This window comes from Notolabrus celidotus, chromosome 23, assembly GCF_009762535.1.
Source record: "Notolabrus celidotus isolate fNotCel1 chromosome 23, fNotCel1.pri, whole genome shotgun sequence".
In the NCBI taxonomy this organism is placed as follows: domain Eukaryota; kingdom Metazoa; phylum Chordata; class Actinopteri; order Labriformes; family Labridae; genus Notolabrus; species Notolabrus celidotus.
This window is the reverse complement of record NC_048294.1, coordinates 23,685,334-23,697,208: the sequence shown is the minus strand read 5'-3', so window position 1 is coordinate 23,697,208 and position 11,875 is coordinate 23,685,334. Positions and strand designations below refer to the sequence as shown.

Sequence of the window (11,875 nt, the reverse complement as noted above, 5' to 3'; positions counted from 1 at the left end):
TCAGACTAATGGACGAAAGGCTCAGACCACAACTTCCCCTCCAGGCTATGAGGTACGCAACAGTTTTCATCAGAACTCAGAGAAAAAAACAGCCAGAAGCTGCATCGTGTTCGCTGATCTCTGCCCGCTGAAGGAGCCTGGTCGTGTGTTTTGAGCCCGTGCTGTCATGGCTGTGTGGGGCAGGAGCCCGCTGCTGCTCGCCGTCACTCTGGGGATGAGTTTTGGGAGAGCTGGTGAGTTGGGACGTCAAATTGAGAAATTACAGAAAGGGTTTTTTTTTTGTTTCTTTTGATTCTTAAGATGGTTAAATGTCTGAAAACCTCCAAATTAAGACCACAATTTAATTCCTAATTCAACAAACTTAATTTAGATCAGTGTGAGTGAACAGAGCCTGTGCTGTCAGGTTGTGTAATAGACTGTCGGTGTAAAAAGAAGAAGTATTTTAGATTCAAATGATGTTTGTTTATTCAAACAAAGCCATATAAAATCCTAAAGAAATGTCAGAGTGTTGTTTTTATGTAGAGCGCTGAGGGTTTTAGACATCTGGCCTCGTTCTTGTTGGTGTTTCTCAGGCAGCAGAAACGTAGTCACACGTCCCAGTTCCTGTGAAAATAGAGGCCGACCCTGTTGGTTCTTGTTAGTGTGCAGCGAGCGGCCACTGAGGCTGGTGGGTAATGCCGCTTCTGTCTCTTCATTTTTTTAACCACTTCTCTTATTGAGCCTGTTTTCACACACACACAACACACAGCACACAACACATAACACACACACTTCCTCCTGATACCTCCAAAAGCTTTCAGGTTCCTAAAGTTTACTCTGTAATTTTAAAAGGCTTTTCCTTGCAGCAGATTTTTAGGGCGTACTAAAATGTGTTTTTTTTTTTTTTTTTACTTTCTTTTTATTACAATTTCAGGTTTACAAAAAGGACAAAGGAAATAACATAAAAGGGAGGTTGTTCCAGACCATTCAACAGTACAAAACAATATATATCATCTCCACAGACGAAGGGTTACAAACTCTGATGTATGAGTTCCATTATTAAAATGTGTTTCAAAGAAACAACACAGAAATCGATTAGTCAAAGGTTTGATTCTCAACCAGCTCCAGTGAAAATACTTAATTGTAATTAAAAAAAAGCAAAAACATAAAGTTCCAGTTCAATTCTTCAAACAACAATCAGCATTCAAATCTAAAAGCAGGAGCTCTATCAGGCTAAAGATGTGTTAAAGTATGATAAATGTAATAGACTTTAAAAAGCAGGTTGAGGTTCTTTGATTTACTGATAATGTTAAACTTCTTCAGGATCATTCAGGTCAGGGGTGTCAAACATACGGCCCAAAGTTCAATACTGGCCCGCCAGAGGTGCCAATCTGGCCCGCGGGGTGACTTTTCAAAGTAAAACAGTTACAGAGAAACATTAACTGCAATTTTTCAATAACAGTAACTACTACTTCAAACCACCAGAATGGCAAAAATTGATCACTTGCAGTTTTTCATAATTCGGTTTAAATTTATGATGAATTTTTAGAGTTTTGCTTCATGATCCAATCAACACTAAAGTTTACATATATGTAAATTTGTCACATTTGAACGGTGGATCCACAGTCTTCGAAAGGAGCCACATATTGTACGTGTGCTTACCATACATGTGCATGCCTTACAGGTGCGCTCACACTAAACCTGCACCCCTGCAAGCAAACTGTCCATGCTGGAGCAGGGGGTCCAAAATAGACCACTTAACCTTCTTCATTATTATAATCTCTGTTCTGTTGCAGTAAACATTACACTCTGTGTCAGGTGAATGGGTAACCTGTGTGTTTGGTGTGTTCGCAGCAGGTTTCAGGACTTAAAGAGTAAAATATTCGGCCCACCATGAGACTCATCACAGTGAAAAATACAGTATCTGTTTTTGTAGAAAGATAGTTCATTAAATGTGAACATTTTCAGAATGTACTTGTTTGCACTAAAACAAAGGGGAACATGTAGAGCTGTGGTTATTATGTTGTGTTTTTGCTGGTCTGGCCCACTCTAGATTAACGTGGGCTGTATGTGGCCCCTGAACTGAAACCATTTTCACACCCCTGATTTGGGTCATTTATTATGCAATGAAGGCCAATTCACAGAGTTTAGTGTCTAACAGGACAGCATATTAACTGTTACTTCATTATACATTCACTATGTTTATTAAAAGATTTAAACTGCACAGAGAAAATCAAATAATTAACTTGGATTCTGGGAAATTCTGATTCAAATTTTCACTTCTGGACTAAATGACAAAAACAACAAATTGAAAGAATAAATACATTTTATACATTCATAGTAATATTTTTTTTCACAGATGTTTTTATTGATTCTCACATCTATAAGTAAACAAAATAAAGTAAAATAAATACAAAAATGTAAACAAATTAAATCAAAATAGTAATAATAATTGAAAAATAATAATAAAACTCAGGTGAGTTTTTTTTTTATTATTTATGCATCTGAAGTATTTCACTTTTACAGTAACTTAAAGCCACAAAAAACTGCAGCCTTCTTCTGGAGTCTTTAGATTACAGTATCATTTTGTAAAGAAACAGAACTGATGAACACTTCTAAAAGAGGAAGATCATCTATAATGTGCAGTTAATTTATTGCCATATATATATATATATATATATAAAAAAAAGAGTGGTTTGTTTGCTTTGTTTCCCCCCTAAATGTTGTTCACCTTTACAGAGAGCTGCTATATTTTAGTTATCCCACCACCTGATGCAGCCCTCCAGAAAAGGCTCTCTGCTACATAGTTGTAATGTATTTGGACACAAACAGACTTTTTATTACTCTCATTTTAATATCAGACTGCGTGTATATTTACGGTGGCCTGCACACTGTGTGCTGTTTCCTCTTGCGGGGGGGAGATGTTAAAGTAGATATCTCACCACATCTCTCTCTGGCTAACACGCACACTCGCTCAGTTCGCAGAAACAAGTTCCTGTCCATGAATAACCTGAAACCCCAAACTGTCCAATAGTATTAATTAAAAGAGTCCTGATCCGTGGGACAAACTCCAGAGTCATTTTGTATGGAGGAGATCATTCTTCAATCCCTGATTTTAGAGAGATGACTCATTTCTTTGAATTCAAGATATTAAAGAAAATGAGAAGCTAAAGGACAGAACTGAAACTGACGTCTGCTCTCAGGAAATTTCATCATAGAGGGTTTGTCACAATTCTTCTATGTAATATAAGAAGAAGAAGAAGAAGAAACAGGAGAAATTGGTAGAATAAGTAAAAGTAAACTATAATCTACCACTCTGAGTTCATACAAATAAAGTCAGTACCGTCTATAGTTCAGTAAAATATTTGGGATTAAACATTCATCGCATGAAAAGCTCTGCTAATTCAATCATATACAAATGTAATCAAAATGATGTGTTTATTATAAAAAGCTTCTAATTAGCGTGGAGTTTGTGTGACTGGGCACGATTGATGGAACTAAAAATAGAGAAAAAAACTCACCATGTTTCTTTGAAGACGTGACCCTCATGTGTCTTTGTTCATGTGGTTTATTATCACTGAGTCACTGAAATTCCACACAAGAAAATCTTGCGTAGGATTGATTGGATGATGCTACAAAATAAAATCTGTTACGTTACTCATTCATTTCTCTGTTGATTACGTACTGGTCAGCTACCCTTTTTAACATTCTGCACATAATGTAAATAAAATGAGTCGTAAGGTCCCAGAAAGTAACACTTTGTATACTTGTATAATAACTAATGCGCACAACGTGGTAATCTTGAGGTATCTAGTTAATATCTTGTGGGAACAAAGTTTATTACATACACAGAGTATGATCAGAGTGTGAACATGTTAATATCTTGTGCGCACGTCATGTTATTACGAGGGAACAAGGTAATATCTTGTGTGCACGTCATGTTATTGAGAGGGAACAAGTTAATATCTTGTGTGCACGTCATGTTATTATGAGGGAACAAGGTAATATCTTGTGTGCACGTCATGTTATTATGAGGGAACAAGTTAATATCTTGTGTGCACGTCATGTTATTATGAGGGAACAAGTTAATATCATGTGTGCACGTCATGTTATTATGAGGGAACAAGGTAATATCTTGTGTGCACGTCATGTTATTATGAGGGAACAAGTTAATATCATGTGTGCACGTCATGTTATTATGAGGGAACAAGTTAATATCATGTGTGCACGTCATGTTATTATGAGGGAACAAGTTAATATCTTGTGTGCACGTCATGTTATTATGAGGGAACAAGTTAATATCTTGTGTGCACGTCATGTTATTATGAGGGAACAAGTTAATATCTTGTGTGCATGTCATGTTATTATGAGGGAACAAGTTAATATCTTGTGTGCACGTCATGTTATTATGAGGGAACAAGTTAATATCATGTGTGCACGTCATGTTATTATGAGGGAACAAGGTAATATCTTGTGTGCACGTCATGTTATTATGAGGGAACAAGTTAATATCATGTGTGCACGTCATGTTATTATGAGGGAACAAGTTAATATCATGTGTGCACGTCATGTTATTATGAGGGAACAAGTTAATATCATGTGTGCACGTCATGTTATTATGAGGGAACAAGTTAATATCTTGTGTGCACGTCATGTTATTGAGAGGGAACAAGTTAATATCTTGTGTGCACGTCATGTTATTATGAGGGAACAAGTTAATATCATGTGTGCACGTCATGTTATTATGAGGGAACAAGTTAATATCTTGTGCGCACGTCATGTTATTATGAGGGAACAAGTTAATATCTTGTGCGCACGTCATGTTATTATGAGGGAACAAGTTAACATCTTGTGTACACGTCATGTTATTATGAGGGAACAAGTAAACATCTTGTGTGCACGTCATGTTATTATGAGGGAACAAGTTAATATCTTGTGTGCACGTCATGTTATTATGAGGGAACAAGTTAATATCTTGTGCGCACGTCATGTTATTATGAGGGAACAAGTTAATATCTTGTGCGCACGTCATGTTATTATGAGGGAACAAGTTAACATCTTGTGTACACGTCATGTTATTATGAGGGAACAAGTAAACATCTTGTGTGCACGTCATGTTATTATGAGGGAACAAGTTAACATCTTGTGTGCACGTCATGTTATTATGAGGGAACAAGTTAATATCTTGTGTGCATGTCATGTTATTATGAGGGAACAAGTTAATATCTTGTGTGCACGTCATGTTATTATGAGGGAACAAGTTAACATCTTGTGTGCACGTCATGTTATTATGAGGGAACAAGTTAACATATTGTGTGCACGTCATGTTATTATGAGGGAACATGTTTTTATCTTGTGTGCACGTCATGTTATTATGAGGGAACAAGTTAACATTTTGTGTGCACGTCATGTTATTATGAGGGAACAAGTTTTTATCTTGTGTGCACGTCATGTTATTATGAGGGAACAAGTTAACATTTTGTGTGCACGTCATGTTATTATGAGGGAACATGTTTTTATCTTGTGTGCACGTCATGTTATTATGAGGGAACAAGTTAACATTTTGTGTGCACGTCATGTTATTATGAGGGAACATGTTTTTATCTTGTGTGCACGTCATGTTATCTTGAGTGAACAAGTTTATATCCTGTGCACAAGTCATGTTATTTACTTTACTCTGAGGTCTCTGTAAAAATCAACTTTAAATTAGATTTTTAATCTTTTTAAAAATATGTTGAATACATCTCCCTGTCTTTGTTTTCTGAAAAGCTGTAGACAAGATAGTTGAAAGCATAATGAATTCATATACATTGTCAGAAAGTATGACCATCACCTGCTTCCATGAAACACTGAAGCAAAAGTTATTTTGGTTTGAACAGCTGCAAAGTGAGGTCTAGTGTATTTAAAAAATGTGAGCTGTGCTGATACTGATCTGTAATCTTAGTAGCTCGTACTTCCCCTTGAAAATGTCAAAGAAACATGACTGATGTGTATCAATGGGTCAGTCAAGACATATTATAAACCCCAACATCCTCATAGCTGCATCCTATATGAACTCTAATGCACCTTGTCCTTGGCACATCTCTGTGTGCACTTAAGTAAAGTTTGATCTCTATCACATCGGCCGGAAGTCCTTCTCCTCTATGCATACGGTTAGTCTAACTTTGTCTTTCCTGCCCCAGGAGCTGTGAAATACTGCGTGCAGCCATGTAAAGACAGAGAGCGTAGAGACATAAGCGCCTGGACACACGTACAAAAAACACTTCTAAAAAGCCCTGGACTCTTTATTTTCTGACGTAAGGGCTTCTGTTGTTGTTTGGTTCTTCTTTTTCTGTTTATTTTAACATGAAAACATGAAACCAACATTATTGGATAACAGCAAACCAGCCCCGTCATCCTCACAGTTGTTATCGTCCCATCACAAATTCCTTTTAAAGCCTGATGAACGCATGCTGTATTTTAAGAGAAGCTCTAAGAGGAAGAACTGGTCATGATTTAACCACAGAAACATAAATTATCTGATATAATGCTTTAAACTATAAGTTGTTAGTATACTTTTAAAAGTATGTAATCCATGATTTTGCTCTTGACAGTGTCCTCCCCCCTTACAGCTGCTCTCGCAGAGCCTCAGGTCTGTTACATCCTGGATGGTATCCTCTTCTTGTACGGCATCATCCTCACAGCGCTCTACTGCAGAATCAAGGTTTGCATTTACATTTTTAACCTTTGCAGAAACATATTTATGTGAAAAGAGTCATCACGAAGACACTCATTGAAGCTGAGACAGAAAATGGGATAAAAAGTGATCAGTTTCATGATTAAAGCACGGGTGGAAAACACAGTGTCGTCTGCGAAAAGAGGATGTTGCACAATCAGATAAGTTTAAAACGTTATCTTCGTTCACATTTCAAAACTTAGATTTTAGTATAACACCAAGCATATCATATTTGATACATCAGTTTTTGAGACCTCTACATCATCAGTGTGATATATTTGTTCAGATAAAACCTGATGTATACAATCAGATACATGCAGTGCACGGATAATCCACCAGGTGTGAGTAACTCATGCACCAGAAGGATGTCACTTGAAACATCCAAAATGTCAGCTGTGGATCAGAGACCCACTCGAGGTTTTTCAGGGATATTTTTAACAATTTTGAAAAAATTTGGATGAAAAAAACTTTCAAATTGTTCCTGAAACTTCAAGAGGAATAGTTACTGGATTGATGCAATGTGAAACTAATTAATATTTGATAGCTTAATTTATTGTAAATGTGTGTATCAAAATAGATACAGCAGGTATATAAGGACATTTATTTGGAGAATCATTTGTCAATCATCATTTTATCACATTTCATACTTTAATCATTCCATAAAGTAACATACAGTCTGTTTATTATTTAAGAACATGTTTAAATGACATAATGAAGTATATTCACAGTATAAATTGAGATATTTATAAGGTACAGTATATTGTATTTTTATATATGTAACCTGCTGTATCATGATGATTGATGACTGGTTGATTGTTGCCATGGCTCCCTAGTAAATAATTGTCTTTAGCTCAGATTTCCACTAAAAAATTAACAATTCAGAGAAGAAATATACAATAAATACATTTATTGTTGTGTAGCAGACACAGAATATGTATGATGTTGTTGTGCAGTGTGGAATTTAACAAATTTTAGGTTTGAAATTACTTTGGGAAGGGAATTTTGTTTTTATATGTTTTAGTTTGTTTAAAAAATAAGAAACTTTCAGCAATAAATTGACACAAAAAAACCTGATGTATCAAATATGACACAACTTAAAACTCATATACGAAAATCTCTATTTAATTTCTGTTAGTTTTTTTGTCAGAAGGTTCAATAAACACTGCATGTTCAAAGAATTTGAATTTTCTGGCAATTATTTGATGGTTAGACTGATGTCTTTATTTTTATATTAGATTTAGGTGGTACAATACAGTACAATGTGATTGTATGTTACTATCATATTGTGATGTCTCGTCTCGTCATATTGTAATCGCACCCTACTGTATCCAAATCTAAAATAGGAAATTAAATAATTTGGCTTAGGGGGCTGCAGGTAACATGAAGTGAACAGTCAGAAGACAAAAGTCAAGGTTATGTTGTGATATTATTCACATTTACTTTAAAGGGATGATAAACTTTTGCTTAAAACTACAGCTTTGTCTTCCAAAAGTGTGCCACCGTTTAGTTTCCACGCATCAATGTTGTATTAAGAGTGTAGCGTACCAATATGTTCTCATGCCAGTGAACTAAAGAGAAGATTATACAAGTTAATCCTCCATAGATTGTTGAACGACAGTAGGACTCCTGTGTAATCTCTCAAACTCTCTTCTGCAGATCCACCAAGCAAAGGAGACCAAAGGAGTGGAAGGGAAGGGGAAGAAGGTAAGAATATTCTCTCACACACTGTCGACATGTGACTGAAATAGAAATGTGTCAGGTGGTCTAAGGTTTGTGTCAAGCCTTTTTTAGTAATTAACCACAGAGTGAACAAAGCGAAGTGAGACACAGCCTCGGTCAGAGTGGAGAGATAGAAAGCTGGCAAGAAATGAAAACAGTGGTGGAGTTGGAAGGCTGACCGAACTCGTTGTCTCTCTTGTGGTTATGACTTTAGACCAGGTGGCCAGACAATGTTTGCAGAATATTCCCCCAATGACTTAACTCTTTTTTACTTCCTAGTTTAACTAAAGTAACCTCAAATCACCCACAAGACTGAGGCTCTCTATTCACTTGGAGAAACAGACAATGATCTCTAACCACTTCACTGCAGTTTTAACCGAGCGTTGTTCTCTCTTGGTTTGTTTTAATTGTGCTTTTTCTACCTCAAAGTCATTATAAATGACGGATATCTAAATTGTTCCATGCAACTTTTTGGGGGGGTCTGTGAAAATAATTTAAAATGTAATATTAAGTCATGCATGTGTTGCCAAATTTAAATTTTGGCTGCTCAAAACCTGTTGAACAGATGAATAAACTGAAGGGCTTTAAAGGTTTTGTGAGCTTTTCATCATTAGTTCCTAAATCATAAGAAATGCTGCATTCACACATTACCAAGCTCCTGAAAATTGGCTGACATTTCCAGGATTCCACCTTCACTTTATCTGGACTTTTTCCTGCCAGCCTCTCAGTAAAACTTCTGGAAGTAATAGGGCAAGCTGGTGCATAAATGCAGGCGCTAAGAATTGTAGAAAGTTCCCTGTGAGTGACAGGACAGCAGGGCTGATGTTTCTATCATTAGTCCACTGCGATCACACACAATCAGGACGCTTCAGAGACTGTTCTGCTTGCCAGTATAATTGTCAGGTTATGTTTGGTTTTTTCAGCTCCTGCCCAAACTTGAAAAGGCCTGAAACACATGAAAGGGTGCTCAGGACAACTCAATCTGCTTGTTTCCGTTTATTAAGCTTTTCACATTCAGTTTATCGGTTTTCAACAGCAGGATTCATCAGGTTGATAACCTTCAGAGAAACAAAAGACAACAACATCTTCAAATAATTAGTTAAACTAAACATCTCTTGATTATATTTCCTTTTCACTGAATATGAATATGTTCAATGACAACATGTTTAAAAAAGTGTTAAACAAAGCAGAATCTGTTTTAGATTTTAGATTCTGTAAAGTAGCCCCCTTTTTCCTTCATGACAGCTTTGCACACTCTTGGTATTCTCTCAGTCTGCTTCATGAAGTGGTCTCCTGGAAAGGTTTCTAATTAACATGAGCCTTGTCAAGAGTTCATTTGTAGAATGACTTGCCTTCTTAATGTGTTTGAGACCATCAGTTGTGTTGTTCAGAGGTAGGGTTAGTACACAATGGATAGCCCTATTTGACTACTGTTGTAATCCAGATTATGGCAAAACCAGATTGTTTCATAGTTTTGATGTCTTCAGTATTAATCTACAATGTTGAAAATAGGGGCGCCAGTGGCCAGCGGTCTAAGCGCCCCACAGAGGCTATAGTCCTCGTCGCAGAGGTCGCTGGTTCGACTCCCGGCCGTGACATTTCCTGCATGTCCTCCCCCACTCTCTACTCCCCATGTTTCCTGTGTCTCTTCAGCTGTCCTATCAATAAAGGCAAAAAGTGCAAAAAATATAACTTGAAAAAGTCTCTCTAAAAAGATTAAGATTAAACAAAAAATAAAATAAAGTAAAGTAAAATTAAATTAAATTAAATTAAATTAAATTAAATTAAATTAAATTAAATTAAATTAAAATTAAAATTAAAATTAAAAAAAGGAGAGGAGAAACCAAAACACAAACAAAAAAGAAAAGAAGAAAATAAAAGTACCAATAACACCATACCATTATAAATGACTTAAAGCTACATAAGGAGATGACAGTCTTTGAGAAAGTGGCCATGGACATAAAATACATGGAGCAATACAATCAGGAAGCAGAAGTCTTAAGTTTAATGTTTCTATGTTTTATTAAAGCTCATGTAAAGAGTTTTCAGCTGATTCTGAAACAAACAATTCTGACGTCCTTTTACGATCTAAAATAGCAAAAAAACATAATTAACAAGAACAGTTATTATCTTCTCTAGAATTATTTTAAACGTCTGAAACTGCTGAAGAAGAGGAGGAGGGAGGGCGAGGGGTAGGTGTAAGTGATTAACTACACACTCCTGATGCACTCTTCTTTTTACAAGTTCCACAGCTAACATGCTCAATGAGGGACACATTTGACTTTGTAAAGAAAGCAGAATAACATTTTGTTTGTGTGTCAACACCAAAGACTGTCTACAGGGGGCGCCAAAATCGAAACTACCCAGAAAGTTCCTCACAAGAGCTTTAAATGTTTTTGCATTCTGTATTATGTGTGTTTAATGAAGTATTTTTGGTGTTCAGTGAACCTTCAGGGCCACCATACACACCCCATATCTGTTAGGGGGGAGCTTCACGCTGTGAGGGGCGTGTGTGTGAATGACATCTTTGTAAAACTCCCCGGTCAGGCTGTCCTGAAATTGACATTTTTAGAAGTGGGCTCAAGTAAGACCAAATAAAGGGTTAAAGGATGTGAGTGGTCGCTTTCTGGAAACACGTCAAACCCCTGGGTGTGTCTTTTAGAATAAAAATAAATGGTCTATTCTTCACATTAATGCCGGGCTTTTGATGCTCCAAGGTGTCTTAACTGCTGGATTTAAACATTTTAAAGAAATGATTTAACATTTCTTGCAAGCATGGTCATAGTGTGGCACTGTTTTTTTATCAAAATGAGCTCACTAAGTGCTTTCTTTTTAAATCCACTACTAGAGGAACTAACAGCGGTTATACTGCTTTATCTTATTTCGCCTTTATTTCCTATAAGCAGCCACAAACTGCACACAGCCCAGCCTACTGTGACACATAAGAATATACACTCTTAATGTCTTTCTCAGGCGCAATAAGTCACTTCCTCTTTGGTTAGTTTGTATGTTTTCTCACTGTACTCTTTTATTTTCTCACCCTGACAGGTTGCTGAGGAGGGCATCTACACGGTAAGTATCTGCTCTGAGGATGATTTAGAGGAGATGAAGGATGGTTGATCACTTTAAACTGAAATTATTTCACTGCTAAACTGAGTTTTATTAATCTTCTATCTCTGTTTCCCTCCCAGGGTTTGACTCCTCATGCCCAGGACACATATGAAACTATCGGCATGAAGAAGTGAAGAGCTGATATCCAACTCAAGCATTTTCTATTAACAGCATTTATTTTATATTTAAATATTGCATTTTATAACCTGCTTCACTTTTGAGAGAGTGAGAGATTGTTAGAGTCAGAGTTTATTTCTCTTTTGCTTTTGTAAAATAAATAGAGTGAGAGAGAGAGAGAGAGAGAGAGAGAGAGAGAGAGAGAGAGGAGAGAACGAGGCAAGATGATATAAA

The 11,875-nt window shown here is 36.4% G+C and overlaps 1 protein-coding gene across 2 annotated transcripts; it reads left to right on the top strand.

Moving 5' to 3' along the window:
• The first annotated feature begins 4 nt into the window (after positions 1 to 4).
• On the top strand, positions 5 to 11,842 carry fcer1g (Fc fragment of IgE, high affinity I, receptor for; gamma polypeptide). Of its 2 annotated transcripts, none has more exons than XM_034676845.1 (5): positions 5 to 233; positions 6,573 to 6,682; positions 8,351 to 8,398; positions 11,462 to 11,485; positions 11,605 to 11,842. In XM_034676845.1, exons 1-5 carry the CDS (start codon positions 167 to 169, stop codon positions 11,656 to 11,658), a joined length of 303 nt encoding a protein of 100 aa, XP_034532736.1. In that variant the 5' UTR covers positions 5 to 166; the 3' UTR covers positions 11,659 to 11,842. The 2 variants fall into 2 exon arrangements, with proteins under 2 accessions (XP_034532736.1, XP_034532737.1); XM_034676846.1 differs by having other exon boundaries at positions 7 to 233; positions 6,591 to 6,682.
• Positions 11,843 to 11,875: the final 33 nt, after the last annotated feature.

Coding starts and splice junctions, on each gene's coding strand:
- fcer1g (XM_034676845.1), top strand. CDS start 167: ATGGCTGTGTGGGGCAGGAGCCCGCTGCTGCTCGCCGTCACTCTGGGG. Junction 6,683..8,350: donor CGCTCTACTGCAGAATCAAG/GTTTGCATTTAC, acceptor TCTCTTCTGCAG/ATCCACCAAGCAAAGGAGAC. Junction 11,486..11,604: donor CTGAGGAGGGCATCTACACG/GTAAGTATCTGC, acceptor TTTCCCTCCCAG/GGTTTGACTCCTCATGCCCA.